This window comes from Petaurus breviceps, unplaced genomic scaffold (genome assembly GCF_028583685.1).
Source record: "Petaurus breviceps papuanus isolate PSGF00001 unplaced genomic scaffold, PetGlider_PUasm1.0 175, whole genome shotgun sequence".
NCBI classification, from domain to species: domain Eukaryota; kingdom Metazoa; phylum Chordata; class Mammalia; order Diprotodontia; family Petauridae; genus Petaurus; species Petaurus breviceps.
In genome coordinates this window covers 49,281,152-49,305,881 of record NW_027185764.1, presented here as the reverse complement: position 1 = coordinate 49,305,881, position 24,730 = coordinate 49,281,152, and the positions used below count along the sequence as shown (strand labels likewise).

Here is a 24,730-nt window from a genome sequence, read left to right as displayed (position 1 = left end):
TTTCACTTCCCTCGGGTTTCCCTGTTGAAGTGTATTTCTGTACCCAACTGTGCACGTTTATCTTCTTGCTTTTGACCAGCTCAGATGAAAGTGAAGTTTGTGTCAGCCATTCCCCCCCCCCCCCCCCCCTCTTTGTTTGTATAGATGTCTACTTGTGCATCTTGATTATATGAAATAATTTACCCTCGCTTTCCTTTCAATACCCCTCCTCCAGTGTATTCCTCTTCCCCCCTTTTGATTTTTAATTTTTTTCTTAAGATCATCAAGGCATAACAAAACCACTGCCAGATCTTGGCTAATGGGCCTACTAGTCTGATGATGAGAGGGTTCAAAGTGGGTATATAGATCATCTCCCCATATTTTAATATAAGCAATTTATCCTTGTTTAGGTTTTGTTTTTTTTTTAATATCTCGTTCATTCCCTTTTTATGTTTCTCTCCACTCCTGTATTTGCATTTCTGAGTTTCTCTGCAGCTCTTGTATTTTCGTCAGGAATGCTTGGAAGACCTCTATTTCGTTAAAAATCCTTTTCTCCTCTGTAACAGCATTGTCAGTTTTGCTAGTTAAGTTATTCTTGGTTATAAGCCCATATCCTTTGCCTTTTGGAACAATGTATTCCAAGTTCTCTGCTTTTTTTGTTGGTGGCTACTAAATCATATGTGATACTGACTGTGACTCCTCCATACTTAAATTGATTTTCTTTCAAGCTGTTTGCAGTATTTTTTCTTTGCCTTTGAAGGTTTGGATTTTGCTTATGATGTTCCTTGGGATTTTCATTTTGGGGTTTGTTCAGGAGGTGACTGGTGAATTCTTGTTATTTCCACATTGCCCTCTGGTTCTAGAGATCTGGGCAATTTTAAGATTTATTGAAATAGGATGTCTAGATAATGGTGTTCAGATTGTCCAATGAGTCTTAATTTTTTTCCTCCTCAATCTGTTTTCTAGGTCAGTTATTTTTGCTATGAAATCCCTTACTTTTTATTCTATTTCCTTAGCCTTTTGGCTTTATTTTAATATTTCTTCATGTTTTATGAAGGCATTGGCTTCCAACTGGTCCATTCTAATTGTCAAGGGGTTTATTGCTTGGGCAGAGTTTTATACCTCTTGTGCCAAGATGTTAATTCCCTTTCATATTCTTCCATAACTCTCATGTATTTTCCTTTTTTTTTCTTAAAATGCTCTCATTCCATATAAAAACATTAAAAAAATTTTAAACTCTTGCTTTATCTCTTCTGGGAATTCTAGTTTATTGTGTTCAAGCTGTGTTTTTCTGAGGCATTGCTTCTACGTCATTTTCTCCTGCATCTGTGCCTTGATTAGCTCACCCACCATAATAGCTTTTTATAATGGTTCTTCTTGTGTTTGCCCATTCATCCAACCTATTTCTTGACTACAGACTCGTTGTTAGGGCTGGGATCTGCTGCACTTTTGGAGGGAAAGTCTGAACTGGTCCTGTTGCTGCTTTCTTGGAATACTGAGTATTATGTTATCCCAGGATCTCAGGGACAGAATGGGAACCTACAAACTTTTAGTGCTCCCAAAGTGGTCTGACCCAGGACAACTTCTTATTTGTTTCTCCACTTCCCCTTCCCACCTTCCTCTAAGCTGTGCAAGTTTCTGTTCAAGTGTGGGTCTGGGCAAAAGCAGACTGCTGTTGGACTCAGTGCCTATGTGTAGAATTTCAGAGGGTTAAACACATCCTAAAGTCTCTCAGGATCCTGCAACATCTGATACAGATGCATTTGAGAGAATAAAGATCTTGTAATCATTGCCTTAATTTTAAAAGGCCAAGGTCTCCTACTGCATCCTGGTCCATCATCAGTGATCTTGACTTTTGTTCTGCCACTGGACTCCTATGACTCTGGAGGAGAGAGTGAGGCTGATGAATTTATGCAGTTCTGGTTCACTTAAATCCAATTCACTTGAAAGTCAAGACATAACCCTTGGGAGGTCATTGGTCCTCTTCAATAACAGAGAACGAGCAACAAGAAGTCCCTATCACCTGGCTAGAAAGCTCTGTTGGATCAAAATCACAGAATTGTAAGCTCCTCTTTGGTCTTGGAATACAGCCTTGGTTATTCCTCGGCAAGCTGGATTAGATACTGGGAATGAGACCCCGCTCTAGGGCCTAGGGTATGAGTCATACCACTGCTGCTGCTGGCATCCTAACTTCTTCCTTCCTCTGTTGGAAGCCTAGAGCCTCCCTACCCAGGAACACCACTTCCCTGGGCAAATCCCCTTCTCCATCAGCTCTGTGATCTGTAACTGGGTAGTGGCCAACACAGCTGCCAGTTCACACCTCTGCCTGTTGCAGTGCCCTGGTATGGGTTTGGTGGTGCGCCCTTCTGGAAAGTGTGCTCCCCTGGAAAGTGTGCTCCACAGTACCTACAGGCCTACCTGTCTTCCTTTGCATACCTGGCTACTCACTCTGAGCTCACTCTTTTTCTGGATTTCCCCACCAGGATTTAATCTGATACATTTTCTACATGTTTTTGGGAGTTCATGGCCACGATCTAGTCTTAACATGCCTTTCTAAAATTCATCCAGGCACTATCTATATACAAAGAATTTACTAAGGAAACTAGTGTAAATAAGATTGCTGAGGAAATTCATTTTTAAACTTATTGTTGCTTGTTTAGGTACAACAAACACTCAACCAGGCCCCTCTACCAATTACATTTCTCAAATGGCTGGCTTATAAATTGTTCAGTGCAGTGGGAAACAAAGAAATAAATAATGAATCAGAGGACCTGGGTTCAAATCCTGGCTTTGCCACCTCTCTGGGCCTATTTCTTTATCTGTAAAAATGATAGGATTGAACTTCGTGATGACCAAGGCCCCTTCTAGCTCTAATCTATGATCCTATGATCTCTGTGTATGACTAAAACTGACTGTTATGTTTTACTAGAGTTTTGTTGTCTCTCATATTGATTTTATTTACATTTGCTGCAGTTACTACATCATGATTCTTTAGGATCCTTTGTCCACATTTTGAATCTCTTAAGAGTGAAGCAATTTCAGGTTTTGCACGGGAATATTTAAATCATATTTCCCAAGTATCCAGAAACACTTGTGAAGGCCCATCCCCCCAAAACTGATAAAGTAATTCCAAATCATTCTTATTGGATTGACTTGGTTTGCCCTGAGATCCCTCTTAATTTTGAGATTATATACTATATAATCATTGGAAAAGATTCTGCCTCCAGAGAAATAACTGATACTATCTGAATACAGACTAAAGCATGCTATCTTGCCTTCCTTCCTTCCTTCCTTCCTTCCTTCCTTCCTTCCTTCCTTCCTTCCTTCCTTCCTTCCTTCATTTCGTCTTCTTGTACAAAATGACTAATATGGAAATGTTTTACATGAATGCACATGTATAACCTATATCAGATTTCTTACCATTTCAGGGAGAAGGAGGGAGAAAGAGGTAGAATTTGGAACTCAAAACTTAAAAAAAAGTTTTAGAATTATTTTAAGATGTAATTGGGGAGAAATAAATATTATATTTTTAAAAAATTAGCCTTTTATCCCCTCTTGTATGTGCTTGATATGTAATAGCATGTCTTTAGATGTTATTTAGTTAAGACTTTTCATTCATTTAAAGGAACCAAATGGTGGGGTTTTATAGGATCTAGAATTTTCCTGTGACTTCTGTCACTTTGGCTTGTGATTAATTATGTGGTTTATGCTTCCAACCTTAAAATATCTAATTTTATGCCTTTATAATCATAAAAGGTGAATTGGCTAAATTCTAGAACAATACTGAAATTGCAGTTACAATTTTAAGGCTCCTTAGTACCCATGTCATCATGAGTAAGGAAAAGAACTACACAGAGAACAGTATAAAGACATATTAAAAGAAAGATGTTGTTTGGGCATAATTTATTTTTACATTTAAAACAAGCATTGTTCTGTTTGATAGGCAAAGATTCTGACAACTGATTCACTTGTACATTTACATTAGTTTATATTCACCAATACTGTAGATTACTGCTTTTGTCAAAGAGGGGAAATTTTTAGAACTCTTACTATAGAAAGCACAATGGTTTGTTTCAGGCAAAAAAAGAATATGTCTAGCTACTTTTCTGTGTGAATAATTATATGCCTATCAACATTTCAGTTTACTTGATTGTAGTACTCTAAAACTTCTATAAATATTAGTGATGGTCTAGATAACAGTCTGAAACAAAAAAAAGATATTGCTGACACCTAAGAAATGAAATTGAATGGGACTGAGAGTTTTGATATGAAGCAATGATTTTGTCTGTATTTTAATGAAAAAAAGAGAAAAAAATGGCATGTTTTAAAATATTAGCAAATGGAAACAGGTTTAGGCTTTGCTTTTTTTTAGTAGCAAAACAATATCTTTTTTTTTTTTGCTTTTTGGAGGGCAATTGGGGCTAAGTGACTTGCCCAAAGTCACACGGCTAGTAAGTGTGTCAAGTGTCTGAGGCTAGATTTGAACTCAGGTCCTCCTGACTCCAGGGTCAGTGCTGTATTCACTGAGCCACCTAGCCACCCCTGAAACAATATCTTTTCAATATCTTAACAACCTACCAAAAAAAAAAAAAAAGATTTCTAGCAACTCAACAAATGGGACAATTGAAATTCCCATTCTAATAATAAAGGAAATTTACAATTGTAAGGAAAACTGTCAGCTGTTTGTAGTAACAACTTGATCTACACATCATTCCTTGGCCATATCTAAGTGCTTGAAATGTTGACTTAACTTCAGCTTCTTAAGGAATATTTGTATTCTCTTATGTTTTCACCTGCAGTACAATCAATCAATAAAACAATTGATTTTTTATTTACTAAATACTAATTTTATTTACTAAATTGACTAAATACCTGCTACAGTAGGTACTACAGTGCCAGACACTGGGCTAGTTATTAGGGATACAAAGAAAGAAACAATCTCTACTTGAAAACATCTAAGTATATGTATGCATATGCATACCTAAAGTAAATATGAAGAGAATTAACACAAACAAATACAAAATTGTTAAATAAAAATAATTAAGAAAAATGAGTATGAGTAGTTGAAGGGAGGGGTGGAATGTACTGAAGAGTTCCATGAATAAGGTGATGCTTAAGCTGTGTCTTAAAGTAAGTAAGAGATTGTGTGAGGGAGAAATGAAGAGGGAATATATTCCAGGCATGGGGTATGACCACTTGCAAAAGCACCACAGAAGTGGGTTCTGGGAGCTATGGAGGGTCTTGTGTGAAGATCAGAGAGGGGCCATTTTGGCTTGATTGCAGAATGTAGAAGGGAGAATATTGAACAATGAGACTAGAAAGATAGGTAAGGGCCAGATTGTGAAAGATTTTAAAAGCTAAACAGAGGAGTTTATATTTTATTCCTCGAAGCTATAGGGAGCCACTGGAACTACATTTTTCTCCCAATGGATCACTTTCATGTGTTGCCATAAAACCCATGAGTAGATTAGATTTCCTTTGGGAAACTTAACCATGTTTTTAATGACCCCAAGATTTTCCTTTAAATAAAGGCCCATCTTTTTAGCAATTTTTTTTCTTTCAGTAATGTTGTATAGCCATGGGATGGAATGCCACAGTCTCCATTTACCACAATTAAAACTGAGTGTCATCCAAAGGGTAATGAAGAGACATATGGTGCTTCTATACAGGCTGTAACACTTTACTAATCAAGAACTGCACAAGAGACATAGCATATAAAGGAAGTTCTCATACAGATAAATGAGTAGAGGAAAAAAAAGGTTCATATGGAAGCAAAGAACCAGGTGATAATCAATGGGGAGGTCAAATACTCCATTATTATCCATGCAATGCCAAGCGAGCTAGAGGAAGGATACCAATGTATTCTATAGAACTTCTGTGGAAAATTATTGCTGAGAATTCCTCTGGATGGACTGGTACAAATGGGTATCAATCTGCATCACTGTAGAGTATGCCCACATTGATGATATTATAAATCCATCAAAGTATGGGAGTATTGAATAGCTTTCAGAATCAGTTTCTTATTTACTCTTTAATCCTACACATATTCAGTGTAAGTTCAACAAGTCTTGGCTAGACATTTGAAGAATATCCCTACATGGAGTTGAATTACTGAAATGATAAAATTAAAGAGAAAAGAAAATCAAAGGAAGACAAAGTTTACTGAAATAGAGAACAAAGGGAACTTATTATTTAGAGGTTTTTGAAAAGATGGTAAAGGGCAAGTATAGATCTTATATTATTTGTATGAGCTGTCTTTTGATCTCATAAGGTAAAAATTTTTACTCTGACTTATTTTAGTGTTTTCTGGCAGTGATTAGAACACATTCATATTTTTATTATAAACTATTTCTTGGGAATATATAACTCAGCTATTATAATTTGCCTGGGGCTGAAATTCGATCTACAGGTGCTTGACTTGGATGTATTTTTTTTTCAAAGAAAACTCTTTAATCATTTTAAAAGCCAATAATTAATATTAGATTGCCTAAAATACTTTTTTGAAGTATTAAATCATTATTTTTGCTCTCATGAAAAGCACAATTAAATAGGAATTAAAATTTGAAGACATGCAGTATTATGAAGTAGTATTTTCAAAAATAATCCAAGTTATTTTAGTCTGAAAAGTCATTAATATTGTAGTCAGAATAATTTCTATTTTTTATTATTCATAAATTAGGGCATTGAATTTCATTTGAATTTTTGCCACATTATTTTTTTGTGATTGACAATCAGTAGATTTAAAATTAGGAAGTCTGGGACTATTTAGAGTCTGTTGCACAAGAAAATGAGAGAACAGAAATATTTGTGTTTGTTGGTTCTGGAGTAATCAGAGGGTGATTTGATGAAGGGAAAATGAGCTAGCCTCTTTTGCTTTGGTACTTTGATGGGGGTGGGGTTGGGGAAGACAGGGTAGAGGGTAAAAGGAAAACCTTTGGATGATAGATAAGATCATAGACTGAGATCTGAGGGGCACTGTAGAGTTCAGCTAGTCATTGTCTTATAGACAAGGAGACTGCTGACCAGAGAGATTGTCACTTGCCATTGATCACAAAGATGAATCCATAATACTTCAAGCAAGATAAACTGATCACTTCTTAGCTTTTGCTGAGAAATCATCAGATGTCATAAAGCCATATGACTTGTAAACTCTTTGTTCAGATCACAAGATCCTTGAGAGCAAGAATGATGAGCCAGCAAACATTTCTGAGTATCGATAGGTAACTTTACTGCCCTGGACACCTTGGCAGATACAAAGAAGGCACCATCCTAGAGGAGTTTATCATATTGGGAAGATGAGACAAATAAGAAAAAGATAACAAGCTCCAGTTTTTTTATGAGACTAGAAAGGAGTTGTTGAGGGTGTTGAATACTAATTTGGAAAGAATATAGATTCTGTTTCCTGCTTGGCATACAGTCATTTTATTAGGAAGATTAACTCCAAAAATATTATTTCTTAGATATGTCTTTTACATATATTTTCAAGCCTCAATAACTTAGCAATAGTTCATGTGTGTTTCTTTTTTCAGAGCAATCTTTCACTCCTTAGATCTTTTAGAGCACTTCATACCTCTCCTAGGATTTTCCTACATTCTAATAAGGAGGAAATACTATTTATATGATATAGCATTATATCTCCTGAATTGGATCAGAAAGTTCTCTGTGTTATATACTGGAATTGTGTTATATACTGGAAGCCTAAAGCATGCAGTAGGTATTTTATTAAGTGTTTGCAGAATTTGCTACTGATTTTTCACATTTTTCCCAGTAAGATGTTAAAAAGGCAAGGGCACAAGATATGGAAGTAGGGAATTATAGGAACTACAGAACTTTGTGTTTTCTGTCTCTTTATATACTCGGTTCCTAGACTGTAATAGATATTAAATAAAAACTACAAGATGATGATCTACTGTAGAGCAGAGCCAGTAAAACCATTCCCTCTTATCAAGAAAGATGTTGTAGAACTTTTAACATATACAATGTAACATGTACATACACACACATTACTATGCAGTCTTATTAACACTACTCTTTTGCAGTGATCTGAGAATATGGTTTTGTCTCTATTACAAAACAACTAGAGTTCTATGTATGTAGGTAGGTAGGTAGTCAATAAACATTGATTCAGAGCCTGCTGTGTACCAGGCACTGTGCGAGTAAGCATCAGGGCTAAAAGCAGAGGCTAAAGATGATCTCTGCCTTCAAGGAGCTCCTAGTGTGATGGGGGAGACAGAAAACAAACAAACATGGACAAACAAACTATAAAATACAGGATAAATAGGAAATAATAGAAGAAAGGTACTAGAATTAAGAAGCTTTGGGAAGGGCATTCTACAGAAAATGTGATTTTATTTGGTCATTAAAGCAAGCTGGGGAAGCTGATAGGCAGAGATGAAGAGGGAGAGCATTCCGGGCATGAGGGACAGCCAGAGAGAATGCTCAGAGCCAAGACATGGAGTGTCTTGTACATGGAACAGCCAGGAGGCCAGGGTCACTGGATGGCAGAATACATAACAGGGAGAAAGGTGTAAGAAGACTGGAAAGGTAGGAGGGGACTAGGTAATGAAGGGCATTGAATGCCAAACTGAGCATTCTGTATTTGATCCTCAAAGCAACAGAAAGCCACTGGGGCTTACAGAACAGGGAGGTGACAGGATCAGCTCCGTGCTTTAAGAAAATCACTTCAGAGGCATAATGAAGGATGAACTGAAGTGGGGAAGAGACTTGAGGTAGGCAGGCCCAGGAGCAGGCTGTTGCAGTAATCCAGGTGAAAGTGATGAGGGCCTGCACTAGAGGGGTGACATTGTCAGCAGAGGAAGAGAAACAGGTGTATTAGAGAGATGTTTCAAAATTGACATTTGCAGACCTTGCCATCAGATTGGAGGTTGCAGGATGAGAGATAGTGAAGAGTCAAGGATGATTCCTAGATTGAGAGTCTGAGAAACTGGGAGGATGGTGTTACCCTCTACAGCAACAGGGAAGGTAAGAAGCAATGGAGAGGAATTAGGAGAAAAATAATGAGTTGAGGTAGTGACTGAACCTGTGATTTCATTGATGTAAGAAACTTCCAAGTGAGGAAATTCCCTTTACCAGTGCATGTTGGCACTTTCCGTGCAATATAGAGTTTTAGAGAGTTATCTTGAAGATGGACAGATTTTTGACTTGTCAAAGGTCACACAGTCAATGTCAGTCAGAGGTGGAACTTGAGCCTGGGTCTTTCTGGATGGCTCTCTATTCACTACATCTACCTTCAAGTGATTATATATCAGTAATATATAAAGAGGAATTACTAAGTGAACTGAAAACCCTTAAAACCAACTATTAATAAATACAGTAAACATTTATTAAGCCCCAACTAAATGCACAGCCCACTGCTGCTAGGCGCTGAGCATACAGATAGAAAAGAAAAACTCTTCTCTCATAAAGCCTAATTGTGTGTGTGTGTGTGTGTGTGTGTGTGTGTAGGGGGGAGGGGTAATTTATACAAATAGCTAATATGATAGAGTAGTCAATGCAAAGGAGAGCTTCAAGAAAAGGATTATTAGAAATTTCAAAATGGAGGCTTCACTTTCTGCTGAGGATAAGAGGGAGTACTTCATAGGAGAAATGGCCGCAGAGTGTGACCTTTAAAGAAAGGGTTTTGAGGTGGGTTTGTGGGGAGATAACAAAGGGGGAGAGTCCATTTCAGGCATGGGAGACAGTGTATACAAGAAATGAAGAGAATAGAATAAAAGCAGGATATGAAGAGTAATCTAATACAAATTATGCCAAGTCAATTGTATGAAAAAAGACCAGAAAGGCATGTCACACCCAGGATGTGGAGCTAGATTCAATAATAGTTCCAACAAGGTATATTTTATTTAAATATCAAATCCCAAAGTTTTTCTGAAGACCTTTTTTTTTTTTAAACAGAACCAGTGTTGTCTGGTGCACTGTATATAATGATTGTTGTCAAGTTGACGTTAATAGTGACGTAAGGACCAATGTATTTATCCTAATTTTTTTTTTGCTGGTACTGTATGAAAGGGGAAATGAAACATGGAAAAAACACATAATTAGATAGCTTTAAATTTTTGAAAAAAATTATTTTCAATTGCCTTAGTAGGAAGAAAGAAGAGGAAAAAATGTAATCTTAAAGTCTGTGGCAGTTAATGATACCATACCAAATAAAATATGAAACTGATCTAAACTTTAAACATGAAACCAAAATTAGCTCTTGAATTAAATCTGACTACTTCTTTGTACATTCTCACTCCTAAAAGGAATGGGAACTGGGAGAGGATAGGTATAAGAGATATTTTATAACAAGGTTAAGGGAAAAATACTTACAAAGATTGCACAACATTCATTTTTGTCTTTTTCTTTTTTACAGTTGTAAATTGTAAGTATGTTATTTTCCTCATTCTGCTAGGAAACACATTTGTTTCTGTATCTCTCCATCCTTCTCTGGATTCTTCATACTTATAATTTCTCATGATATTGTGATATTTCATTATAAATGATTAACTAAAAAAAGATTTATTATTTACTGTGCTTATAGCACTGTGCTAAATGCTGGTGATACAAATAGAAAAGTAAGATTGTCTTCACACTCAAATAATATACCCAGTACAATGACTTTGCACATAGTAGACACAATCAATAATTATTGAATTTGTTGCCCTGCAGAATCAGACTAGCATATTCAGACAGGAGGGTACAAGACTCACCGATAGTAGTAGTCTGTGGGGATATAAAAACAGAAAAAAGTAGCATTGTATAGAATTCTAATACATATATTTGAAAAATAAATATGCCAACAAATAAAGTCAAACGGAATTTTTCAAAGGCCAGGAATTGTCATTTTCCATCTCCTCCCTAACCCCCCACCAGTGACGACTGGATCAATGCCTTTCACATATTAGGTGCCTCATCTGTGTTTGTTGAATGGAATTAAATTGTTTTAGAAAGCATTTGCAGTAGTGTTTTCTTTAAATTTGAATTCCCTAAGAGCATTAAAAATATAAAAATTTAACTTATGCATTAGCTTTGGAAATAAAGTTATGTAAGACAACAGGATTTATTCCATCATAATATCTACATTAATTTTTTCATGTGAAATTAATAATTAAATAGAAGAAAACAGTCACTATTGCTGTAAATATACATCCTTAGCTAGCTTTGAAAGTTCAGCTGCAGAGCAAGGCTTTAGGATGCCCGAGGTGCTGCTCCACAGGGAAGAGAACCTGGAGGATATTTGTCTACCACCCATTGAAAGAATGGCCCTTAGGGTTAGAGTGGGATAGTGTAGCATCAAGCACCCCAGTGTCCCCAGGGTGGCTGCCAACACAGGTTCTTAGATCTGTTTTTCTAAAGGAAAGCAACTCAAAATGGGTTAACAATCTTGCTTTAATCAAACATATTATTTACCTAGTTCAAGGGAAAAAGTCAGCACCCGGAACTTCAAAGTATACAGAGGTTACAAGCAGAAGTTACAAGAAGACAGAGAAACAAACAGATCAAGCAGACAGGCCTCGAATTGTCCAACCATTACATCCATAACTAGTCAGTCACCAGAGAGGGAAGCATCAACATCTGGGTTTTTCAAAGTCGGGGGGCTCTCAACGGCTGCCCATAGTCTCGTCTCATCAAATCACACAACACTTCTCAAAGTGAACCCCAAAGCAAAGTCTCCCATCAGGGCTTATATAGCCTTCTCTTGGCTCAGAGAATGTAACAGCCTTCTTGATCCACTACCCAATCACAAAGTATCTCCTGAAAAAACAAGCCTCCTGCCACAGGCTCCAGGTACACTTAAGCCTAGGGGCAGGGAAGATCTTACACAATACAATAGAAAGATAGCAACAACATAAATTTACATTCCCATTACAGATAGAGATTCTTTTGACTGGGTTGGAGATTAGGAAATCATTGTCCAGGAAGGAGGGGAAAATAAAAGAGGGCATGAGTAGGAAAGTTGGGAGGAGGGTTTGAGGTGCTCCAGAGTGAAGGTGGAGGAATGCTGTTGTGCTCTCAGTGCAGCAGAGAGTCTGCTGAGTTGATAATGTGACTATAATGGATGCTAATGGGTGGTGTTGTAGGATTGAAATTATAAAGGAGTCTTAGATTGAGAGCAGTATAACTTGAAGTAGGATAGTAGTTTCTTCATAAGGATTTTTAAATCCTTTCTTATGAAACAGTTAAAGATTTCTGATTTTATTGTACTTTTTCTATTATACCTCATGATGTCTTTTCATTCTGTGTAATTCTTGTCCACATTTTATCAGAAATCATCTAACAGGGAACTACCTTCTTCATCTTTTTCATTTGTTTGTTTTTAGTGTCTCAGGGACGCTAAGTTAACTTTCCAGCTTTCTGAGTATTATTGTCTCTTGTTTTTACTAGATTGTTGGCCCACCTCTTTCTCTGTTCAGACATATATTCAGTAATGTTTTTTTCTGCTGCTTTTTGCATGCAAGGAGACCCATGAAGCAAGTTTGCTTATACCTTTGATGCATATCACAATGCTCTTTGTTCTTGGCTGTTAGTACATATGTTTTGAAGGAGCATTGTGGATGAGTACTGCATCTTAGTACATTATGACTAATCAGTACCAATTTGTTGACTGAGATGAGACTCTCTTGAACATTTAGGCAAAATTAACTTTATTGTTATTTCTCTCCAGATTGGTGTACACTGATTCTTTCAGTGTAGAAGGAGGGTGAAAAATCAAGTCTTCTATGAGAAATATTTATCTCTAGGCTTAGAATACAAAAGTGAATTATTGGGTTAGGAGTATTTTTGTATTTCTCAACTGTTTTGTGTTGAGGTGAGAGATTTTTTTTCTAAAGCCACTGGATTGATATTGAAAAGAGTTCCCTGAATACTATTGGTATTGATTGTGTTATATTTAAAATGCCCCAAAGTTACTAGATATTTTAAACCGCACAGTTCAATAAGCAAAGACCAATGATGACAGTAAAGAAACCATCACTATCATAAACAAATTATAGTATTGGTATTTTCCTTATTCCCTTTCCTCTTTCACTCCAATTCCTATAGAACAGCAGTTCTTGCAATTTGATTCAGGGACTTCTGGAGGTCCCTGTGAAACCTTTTCAATAGGTTCATAAGGTCAAAACTGTCTTCATAATGATGTTAAGATGTTTTCTTTTCTAGTATGATAAGTAATTAGATATAACATACATAAATAAAAGCTCTTTGGGGGATCCTCAGTAATTTTTAAGAGTTTAAAATCAGAAAGGAGTTTGTAACCAAAAAAATTTAAGAATCACTGCTTTGAAGAATTATGAGGAGAAAATAAAAGAAATAGGTCTCATTTCTTGTACCTGTTACACAAATGCACCATGACTTAATATGTAAGAAAGAAGTACTGTCCTCAAATCTATATCAATTCAGACAATGGCATCAAAAAACTTTTGTAGACTGGGTTTATCACCCACAATGACATCAACTTCTACAAGGGAAGGAAGAAAGAGAAGAAGCATTTATATAGCATCTACTATGTGTCAGAGAGTGTGCAAAGCACCTTCCAAATATTATCTTGTTTGATTCATTAGGGAAACTGAGACAAACAGGTCATACTTGCCCATGGTTACACAGCCAGTAAGTGTCTGGGGCTGGATTTGAACTCAGGTCTTCCTGAGTTCTCTAGGCTCAGTACTTTAACCACTGTGCCATCTAAAGGTCATAGGATCATAAATTTAGTGCTGAAAGGTATCTGAGAGTCCAGCCTCTTGGATTTAAGCAGGAGGATCCCCAGGGTCCAAAGAGTTTTAAGTGACTTTCCATGGCCACACAAGTAACAGAAGTAGGATTTGAATTCAGGTCCTTGACTCCAACTCCAGGGCATCATACTACCTGGAGAGACAAGTTACACTAAAAAAAAAATCTTTTAATAATCTAGTATGTTATTATGGATTCATCTAGTGATAATATAGTAAAATGGAAAGAGCGCTGGACTAGGAGTCAGGACACTTGAGTTCTAGACTCTCCTAATCAGCTGTATGATCTTGGGCAAGATTCTTGATTTCTAGGTCTCAGTTTCGTTATGTGTAAAATAGAAGAGATAGACAAGCTGGTCTCTAAAGTCACCTCTAGTTCTAAAATTCCCTTTATGACTTTTATGTTCCATACATCCAACGTTTTCTGTGCCATGGTTAGTGATATTTAAGAGGAAAAATAAAAATTTTCTGTGGTTATCAAAATGTTCCTCTTACTCATAACTTTTGTGTGTGTGTGAAAATAAGACTAATTTCTTCTCTTTCCCCCCAAAATTTTCCTGTTCCCTTTTTACTTTGGAGTATTCTATATTCACAGAATTTTTGGTCTAGTGTGTATAGCCTCTGGCAATAATTCCCACCTTCACCATTGTCAAATTACTTGCAGTTGATACCCAACACTTCAGTGACCTTTTTTTTTTTTTTCGGTTGGTTTTGTTTGACATGGTAATACATTAGACTGGTGTCTCTAGAGAGTATTTTATTTCATCCTGATTAGTAATTAAGAATACATCCATCAATCTATAACTATGATTTAGATTACTTTTCCAAAATGAATTTGTGGTGACACACAAAGCCTCCTACCAGTTTTAACTAGATGAGACAATAACAGACACACATGTTTAGATCACTAATCTGTTCATGGCTCCATGTCAGGTATTAGGGATGCAATGAAAACCTTACCAGCTCTGCAGCTAGAGAACATAGCTTCAGATCTTGCCTCTGATATTTACTCTCTCTTTGACCTTGGACAAATTATTTAGCCTCTCTGGGCCTCAGTTTCCTCATCTGTAAAATGAGCATGTTGGCCTAGTATTCAGTGCTTCCCAAACTGTGGGTTGTGACCCCATATATGGTCGTGAACAATTTGGTAACAGTAAAAGGTTTATGGATAGTCAACAAGAAATGACCAAAATTAATTAAAAATCAATGAATCCAAAGTATTTGTGGCAGCACTTGCTGGTGTATTGTGTAGCTTCACTGCTGTCTTGATTGTGAATACAGAGCATGCACATGGTGCACTGTGCAGGTCCTAAGTCCATGCAGCACCAAGAACTGCCAGAAATCAAAAAGAGGTTTCAAGTGGAAAAAGTTTAAAAAGCCTTGGACCAGATGACTTCTAAGGCCAGTTCTGGCTTCCAACTCTAGGTCTATCATTGTAGACCTTGATCTTGGCCTCAACTCTTATAGAACTTGCATTCCACTGGGGTTAATTAAAGACAAGATAATTGGAAAAGGGAGAGAGCACGAATGACTAAGAAGATGAAGAAAGACTTTTCTGTAAAAAGTGGTACCTGAGATCTACCTTGAAAGAAGCTAAGAATTTGAAAAGGTAGAGATATGGAAGAAATACTTTCCAAGCTTTGGGGTATGCAATGTCATGGATGCAGTGGGTGGAATGCTGAGTTCTGAGAACAGCAATTAAGTCAGTTTGACTGGAAGAAAGCTCAGGTGAAGACAAATAATGTGAAATCATAGTGGAGGGGGAGGGGGAGTCATAATGTGAAGGGCAAACAGGATTTTTTATTTTATTGTAGAAATAATAAGGAACCCCTGAAATTTCTTGAGCTCATGAGTCACATGGTCAGATCTGTGCTTTTGAAAGATTTTTTTGGGGGGCAACTGTTAGCTAGAAGGAATGTGGGTTAGAGAAGGGGAAAAATCTAGAAGCAAGAAGACTAATTAGAAACCTATTACTGTGGCCCCAAGGGTGTGAACTAGGGTGGTGTCTATGTCTATTACTATGTCTAGGTGGTGTCTATGAACTAGGGTGGAGAAAAGGGGTCAGTATAAGATTATTTCAGAGGTAGAAATTGACAAGACTTGATAATAGATTTTATGTGAGGGATGAGATAGAGAGGAATCAAAAGTGACTCCAAGGCATTGGTGTCACTGGGAGGATGGTGTTAAGTTGAAGAAGAGTTGGAACAGACCTCAGAGGCCATCTAGCCTCGCCTCTGGCTGAAGAAGAATCTCTTCTATAGACATTATGAACACATGGTCAGTAAAACATTGATGGAAGACCCCTAATACAGGGCTTCGTAAGCTTTTTCCTCTCGCAACTCCTTCAGTCCTGCTTAAACTGTCGGCCTGTGACCCCACAGTTTTAGAAGTATTGCAAGTCTAGTAGCTGGTATTCTATCACCTCCAGAGATAATCTATTTTCACTGCTGTGTTCCTGTCATAAGTGGATTTGGATAACTCTGGAAGAGAGAGTGAGGCTAGTGACTTTCTGTGCAACTCTGCTCCAGTGCATGTGAGAGTCAAAACATCACCGACAATGTCAATGGCCCTCTTCAAAAACAAAGTACAAATAACAACAGCAGCAGCAACAACAACAATAACAATAACAAAAATCAAAGAAAGTAAAGATACTAAGTTGGAATGTGTTGTATTTAATGTACTAACTTGGGAAAAGGTCCTTTTGTGGTAGTGAATAAGCAATGAGACCTAGGTAGCAAACTTGTGGATCTCAGCAGTGTGACTGTGTGATGGCCTCCATCTGTGTTCAGCAGCACATGACCTAGAATAAAGAAGACAGAAGGTTACCCATGTTTAAGGTTTGACTAGGCATGAGAGGCTTGAGGATAAGAGGGCAAGGAATTCAATAGTAGAAGACAGTGTTGAGTTGAACTGGTTAATCATAGGGTCAAGACTCTAATGGGAGGAAAGTGAAACCAAAACAAGTATAATGGACAGGTAGAATAGGAAGGAGTTCACATGTCCAGTGAAGAATATGTTTAAGAATGGTAAAACAGAGATGGAGCAGTGGACAGTAAAGAGGTTCTAGTCAGAGAGAGGAAATGACATGGTACCAGAAGGTTTCATCCCATCTCTGGATACCCAATATGGTATCCACTCCTGGAAAATCTAATTATCTGATTCTATAGTACTCAGGTCCAGGCTATTGGTCAGAACAAGGACAGGAGGCAGGAAGACATTTTTTGTCTCCCAGGCTTTGAGTAGGACTTCTAATGATATTCATACTAGTATCTTAGACATTCTTCAGTGATCTATAATTTTTGATTGCTATAAATCTCACAGTGATATTTGTATCATGCTGATGTGTTTTTTTGAGAGATTTCATTTTATAAGACTCCAAGGCCATAGAAAGGAAAATAAAATATTTTTTAAAACCTATTTGCTTTACTTTTTTGTTTGTTTGTTTTTTTGGAGGGGGGAAGGTAGGGCAATTGGGGTTAAGTGACTTGCCCAAGGTCTCATGGTACTTTACTTATTCTGATATGATCTCAATTGTTCTACTGTCTCATTTAACTTTGGGTTTTGTGTTATGTATTTTAGATATTTCTTATAATTTAGTATTATTATAATTTGCATTATTTGCATTCCTTAGTAACTAATACTTTTTTATTTATTTCAGTTCCTTGAAATGGATTGGGGAGATGAATATTCTTATAATTCTTTTGACATAGATTGCTTATTAAATTCATTTCCTGGAGACCTAGAATTTGAACAAATCTTCAGTGACATTGATGAAAAGATTGAGAAAAATGCTGCAAGGTAAATGGCGTAAATTTTTAAAATCGAGTTGTTTTATGTTTCTATTACAATGACTTTACTTGGTCTACTTTTTTACTGTTTTGAACAATTACACTACATTATATTTTAATTCTTTAGCTTTTCTTTAAGTCTGTGCCTTAGAATTTAACATGACTGCCTTTATCTAGATTAGTGCTCTTAGTAAGGATGGAAGATATAGGCACTTCTTTTGAATAGATGTCTATAACAAATTTTCTCTGAAATAGCAGTTGGTAATATTTATTTCTGAGTAATCTAGTATTTGATTTTCATTAGCATGTTGGGTCAAGTGTTCTCATTTGGAGAACAATAATTCACAGAAACTATATAAATATATAAAAAACGAAACTTCAGATTTCAAATTTGTTATAAAAATATATAGCACAAGATCACTGAGTTATGTCTGATTTTCAAAAAATAGAACATTTTAAATAATGATATTTGTAATTTTTTGTCCATAACAACTCATAAAATAGTCTACTAAGGAGTTGTGATCTGTGTTCATGGAGCCTGTATTCACACTGATAAATCTTTTAAATATGCATCATCTTTCTATGAGGGTTTCATGACCTGAATTTGCTTTTCCTTTACCTTGGGCTTTAATGAAGGTATAGCTTTTTTTTCCAAAGGATGCTAGAGATAATTTAATTCCTGTCAAATAAACCTGAAAGGTGGTGTAGTCTGTGATGACATAAAGGAAGGACAGTCAAATAGTATTCTATATGGTCACTTTGTTAACATATACATTTTGGGTGCCCAAGGGACCAATAATTATGAACTGTTTTTTACTGTATTGATTTCTTGTTAATGAACTTACACCCAGCAACTCACCTGATTTTAGGTGAATAATAATGCAGACCACACTGAAAAATACTATTACACAATGTTCTTTAGCAGTGGTTGCCAACCTGTCATCTACAAGCTCTAGTTGCTTGAGCTGCTGAATTACAAGGAATTTGAGGATCCATATGCCAATCCATAAATAAGAAACTATCCCTTATGTAGACTGAATAATATGGACTGCCCATTTAGAAATCTGTGATTTCACTGTTAATTGAGACCTCTTGGATAAGCAGATTCAGTTTATTGATGCAGGTCAGCCATTCTCTGCAAGATGAATCTTAGATTATTGCCGAGAGCACTGAGAAGGTTAGGTGACTTTCCCAGCAGCACACAAGCCTTTATGTGTTAGAAGTGAAACTTGAAGGATCCGCAGTTTAAGAAGTGCTGAAGGGGTCATGAGTGGAAAATATTTAAGAAGCTATGTTCTAGGCCACTCTCTAAGACTTGCAGGGAAGATGACTATCTGTAGTCATACCTAGGTAAGGTTTCTTCACCTGGGAATTCCCTAAACCAATGACATCACAGGAATGGTCCCTGTTCCTGTCTTATGTAGATGTTGTAGTAATTAATAGGATACATTTACCAGTATATAGCACTTTAAGGTTTACACAACCCTATACTATGCTAAATTCATTTAAAAGTGTTGCTCAGTTCAAGGTAGCTTCTTGTCATAATGTATTTTCTCAACAAATGAATACTAGTAATACAACTATTATCATGTTACGGGCCCATGAAAGTTTTTCACTTTAAAAACAATTACTCCTGCACAAAAAGAATGAGTACCTCTATATCACAAGTGCTTTTGTTTATTTAAAATCAAGATAAACTTGATCTGAATTTTCACAGAATCTTATAATCTCAAAATAGTGCATATTGGGTAAAATTTTTCCATTGTTTTTCTTCATATTGGCTTTTAAGAATATAATGAATCCTTTGCCATATGTTATAATGGACATCTTAGATACTAAAGCCCCCAAATGAGATATGTATTAGACAAATACATTGTAGTTGGCTTCTCCTTTAATATTCAGAAAACGAAAGATTTTGTGCATACATACATATGTGTGTATACACTCACATATGTTTATATATACAGATATACATAGCACACATACACACATATGTATGTATGCATGTATGTATGTACTTCTTTGTTACTATGGCCAAAAAGTAGAGATAAAAATTTGATAGATATTGACAATATGAAAGAAATACATGAAAAGTACATGCAGTTGATTTTCTGAGAGCTACTTACTCTGATAACATGAAAGATCTATGATTTCATTGTGATAGAAACCCATTCTTCCAATAAAGATCTTGGCTCTTCCATATTTTGTGAGTTACCATAGCCAAAAATGTCATCATTTTGATGGTCAGCCTTCTGATGAACCTCTCCAGACATCACTAGACAGAAACATAGTGCATTTTGATTACTTTATTCAAAGTTCAATCTATTCCATCTTGGTAAGACCTAACAGGCCTCATGCTGCATTGGCATAGACTTCATTAGAAAGGGATGTCACCTCCATACAATGACAAGATCAGAGTAAAGCTTTAATGCAGGGGAACTTATTTAAAAATATAAACTATGTAAAAATATAAAAATATAAACAAAACATTATCTAAATTCAGTTGGTGGTAGTAAAAGGTGGAGGTAGAGTTTTAGAAAACCAAACGTATTCCTTTGCAAAGCATATAACCTTATTCCTAGGACTTGGTTCATATTTAGTTCCATCCAAATGTCAGAAATCAGTGAAACTTTTGACATTTTCACTGCAGAATCCTTTTTTTAAACTGAATACTCTACATTTGATTTTCTTTTCTCCTTAGTAAGAAAGTAGATTTTTTAAAAAGGACAATTAAAATATTATATTTAAAATTCGTAAAATGTTATTTGGGCTAAAACTTAGGAATGACCCATGGTTAAAAAAACAAGGAAAAAAAAGATGGAGGAAAATGTGGATGTAATTTTAAATTAAAAATATTTTTATTGCCCATATATTAAATTTAACATAGAGTGAAATCATCTCAAGTGACCATTGATCTTCACAAGGGATAAAAAGAAGGGCGCTACTGTGTGTACTATATGCTGCATTTGGAATAAAGCCCATTTTTCATCAAATTCAATTATGTGTTTATTATACCCAGGAGAATAAACATAATAGTATACGGTACATATTTTTTAAAAAAATAAAATACTGAATAATAACTATGATTCTGAAGAGTGTAAATCATTTGTTCACCCATTTATTGCCTTCTAACAGAATGGCTTTTAGAAAATTGTATGTCATGACAAATCAGTTATGCTACACTTACACTGCTGTAGTTGAATTACTTTTGGCATTTCTGTATTCTAACAGTTCTATTTGTTTCCCAGTGGTATACATTGAATAAGTAATGAATGTCTATGTGATATGTGAGGTTTTTTTTATTAATACTTAAAAAGAAAAACATTAGTAATTCATTCTTAAATATGGTCTTCTTCATTATACGTATTTCCCCCTCCCTCAGTAACCTGAGCTTCTTAGTGTGAATTCTTTTGCTTTTCTGAATATCATCTACTTTATGAGTATAAGGTCTTTCACTGCCCCAAAGCAGTGATTCATAAGAACAGACCAGTGGGGTCAGAGGTCATGGGACTTTCACCTGCCTTTTACTGTAGTCTTCTATTCTTCCATACCATTTTCAATTTTAAAGTTCTATCTCATATTCAAGTCAGAGCTGTGTGACATTAAAAGCTTTACAATAGAACTCATTGATAGAAAAACATATACTCTTAAAGATTTTTCTCAACCGGCATTGAGAAGGGTATGCTCTACCAAATGTGAATTCTGAAAATGCCATCTCTACAGACCTTAAAAATTTAATGCCAGAAAAAAAAAAGATTAGCTTCAAAACCTCATTCTTTGAGCCGAATAGGACTTTTTATATTGAACAAGATATTAAGGTAAAGTCATAATTCAACACAAAATTATTTTCTTTCTGATATTGTTTAGCCAAAAACAAAGATATGACTTTTATTAAAGTATCTTTATGGGTAAGTTTACTATTACAATTTTTATTTAGGACTGCTTCAGCATTCTTACTATAGCTGACCTTTTTATACACCTTAAGAATTTAAATTTTTGACAGCATTACTCTGTCATTCCTACTTTTTCCAAAGGAACAGTAGGACATTTCTGCTAAAAATTAGTAATTCCTAGTCCAAGGAGGGAAAAAAAATGAAAACATTAGCTCTTTATACCTCAAACCTAGCCCTATTCCTAGTTTATCTATTTCTATTGAAGGCATCACATACTTTCTATTCATTCGGGCTCATAAGAAGACGTCCTTACATCTTCATTCTCTCTCCTCTCCCTCTCCCATCTAATCAGTTGCCAAGTCTTATCAATTTTGCCTTTGTAATGTCTTTCTCACCTATCTCTTCTCTATTCACATAGCTATCACCCTAGTTCACACAGTCATCACTTCTTGCCTGGACTGTTACTGTATCCTTTTAATTGATCCCCCTGCCTCAGCCATCTCTCTCGGATCCAGCCTCTATACAACTTCCAAGGTGGTATTTTTAAAGCACAGGTCTGACTATATCACTCCCTTACCCAGTAAACGTCAATCATATATATATATGAATGGAATAAAAGTGAAAACTTCTCAGGTAACATTCCAGACATCTGAACAGAATTGTAATAAAGTACCAAAGACTTAGTAACACTGGTTGGGAACCTGGTACCCTTGTCTTACTTCCCTGGTCATAAGTTGAAGTATTTGCTAAGCTTAGCTAAGCGTAGGAGGGGAAAGCACAGAACCTGCAAATTTAACCATAGGCCCAAATGTTCCTGACTTGTTTCCATGACCACCATCTGACCTGTACAAATGTAAAATTGGAAATCCTATTGTGGAACTCTGGGCAGGTCACCATGACCTAAAATCCCCATGATTCATAAAATATTGTCTACTTTCATATCTGCATTGATATTGTTAGAACATTTATCTTCTGCTTTCATATCTAAGTTGATACTGATGACATATTTTGTCTGTTTTCATGTCCGCTAGACATGTACCTTCTGCTTTTTTGATATTACTGACATTTCATCTGTAAATGCCAGCAAATTTTCACGGTTAAGATTGTGTGCCTCAGTTCCTAATTAATGGGAACAGGATAGAACAAGGGAGGGGGAAAGGGGTGGTCTTTTGGGTATATTGTATTTGTATTTTGCCTCTTCTACTAGACTGCATCTAGTAGCGAGACCGCCCTTCTTGCAAGAAAAAATAATTAAATAAATCCTTCTTGTCTGTACTTGGAGATATCTCTGCTTATTTTATTTTGGGCAAGGGTTGTCTTTTCTCCCCCTGCCTCCGCATACACACATATGTAAAATGAATCAGTAGGATGAATTTCTAGTATTTGGATGAAAATATAAACATATCCTTTAAAAATTATTTTTATTGAGCTTTTCTTTGAAAGCAAATTTGTTGCAATACAAATAACATAACAGTAAAAAAAAGTTAAACTTTCAATATGTATTTTAATACATGAACAAGTATATAACAAGCTTCATAGAAGATATATATTCAGTTCATAAATTTAACATTTAAATGGAAAAAATATTTCCTTGTGTTAAAGACATTTCATGACAGTAAGTTTCTTTGTTGATAGAGAAACATGTAAATTTTACACAAGATGGTAAAAAAATCAATATTTGCGCAGATGAGAGGAAATATGATGATAAAGTACTAGACTTGGAGTCCAGAAGACACCAACTACTTAAGTGAACATGAGCAAATAACTTTTCTGATCGTTAGCCAACTGTTTGTCATAGATGGGTAGCTCTCTTCAGTGGAGAAGTTTGCACTTTGACAAAATCAGTTGCTTGATGTGTTTGTCTTCTGTAGATCAGGCAATAGATGGATGAATCAATTTTTTTCTTAGGTAGGCATCAGACAACTGACAACAGTGATTCAAATAATAACGTTTTTCCAATCTGGAAATCAAACTTTAAACATTTATTTTCCTAAAATTTTGTTCAGTTTTGCTATACAAAAACTAGTCATACACATCCTTCATTATTTGTATAATAAAGTGTTAAATATAGAAAATATTTTTACCATAAGTTTCCAACTGATAAATAGTATATATAGAATAATTTTACATGTCCAATGATAGCCATCTCTAGGGTAGGAGGGAGGGAAGGAAAGAGAAAAAATTTACACAATAACTTTATTATATATTTAAAAGGAATAGCAAATTGTACATGATAGATTTTCAGTTTCATGTGTAATCATCTTTTTTATTATACTATGTTGTTAGAATGCTTGTTTTCTATAAATCAAAAATAAATTTTAAAAATGACTACCTATCTTAATTCCTGTATTAATTGATTAAAAGAATAATTTAAATTCATCATTTTTTGAAATGACCAACTAGATGGAGTTGTCTTATTAATTTGGAATATAATATTTCAGAATTTGTGATCACATCCTATGATTTTCCTATGTATAGTGCAAGTATAGCACACTGTATGGAAAAACTGTATAAATTAGAGAACTATTTAGCTTATTTAAGAGAAAAAGCCAACCATTCTTTCCAAATACCACTTTTGTAGCATTATTTGGATTCTGATACCAAATGTTCTATTTAATTGTTAAAACACTTTTTAAAATGTAAGATTTATAGGTTAGCTCAAATGAGAAATAGCTGAAAGAAATGGAGATATCTGACTTGAAGAAGTGAGGATTTGGCAGGGTGGCAACAGGAGGAAGACAAGAAATGGATGGGTTTTGCTTGGTTCCAGAGGAGCATTAAATGGAAGTTGCAAAGAGGCAGATTTGTACTTGAGCTAAGAAAAACCCCCAAAATCTGCCTAAGAGCCAGAAAAAAGTGGAATGGGCTGCCTGTGTAGAGTGGTTTAAGACCTCGCTGGAAATCCTTAAGCAAAGGCTAGGTAATCTTGTCTCAAGTGTGTTATAGTACAAATTCCAGTTCAGGAACCAGCTAGACTAGATGATCTCTCAGATTTCTCTGACTCCTGACTTCCAAAAACAGTATTACTCTGTGGGCCCTGTAAAATAAGATCGTATTAGCCATCAGTCAACTCATGTCTCTTTAAAGGTATTGAAATTTAAATGTATAGATTCTATAAACATTTACCTAATAGCAAAAGAAAAACTATGTGTGGGGAGGGGAAGGGGCCCCTTCCCTATTTAAGTTGACCTAGTTCTTTCTTAGAAGGAAAATTGATGTTGCTTCCTGGTAAGCCTGAGCACAAAAGGTCATGAGGAGCTCCAGCTAACTTCTCTCTGAAAATTCTGACCAAAGACCAGCAGTATGATTAACAGCAGAAGGTGCTTGGATGAATCAATGTGCTGTC

General features: G+C 35.7%; 1 protein-coding gene across 6 annotated transcripts in view; it reads left to right on the top strand.

Annotated features, from left to right (window-relative positions):
- The window catches only part of KIAA0825 (KIAA0825 ortholog), a 549,915-nt gene that overhangs the window by 44,926 nt on the left and 480,259 nt on the right, over positions 1-24,730 (top strand). For all 6 annotated transcript variants that reach the window (XM_069085102.1, XM_069085097.1, XM_069085101.1 and 3 more), the window contains one exon: positions 17,362-17,501. In XM_069085102.1, coding sequence (XP_068941203.1) covers positions 17,371-17,501 — 131 coding nt within the window. In that variant the 5' untranslated portion in view covers positions 17,362-17,370. The remainder of the gene's footprint in view (positions 1-17,361; positions 17,502-24,730) is intronic.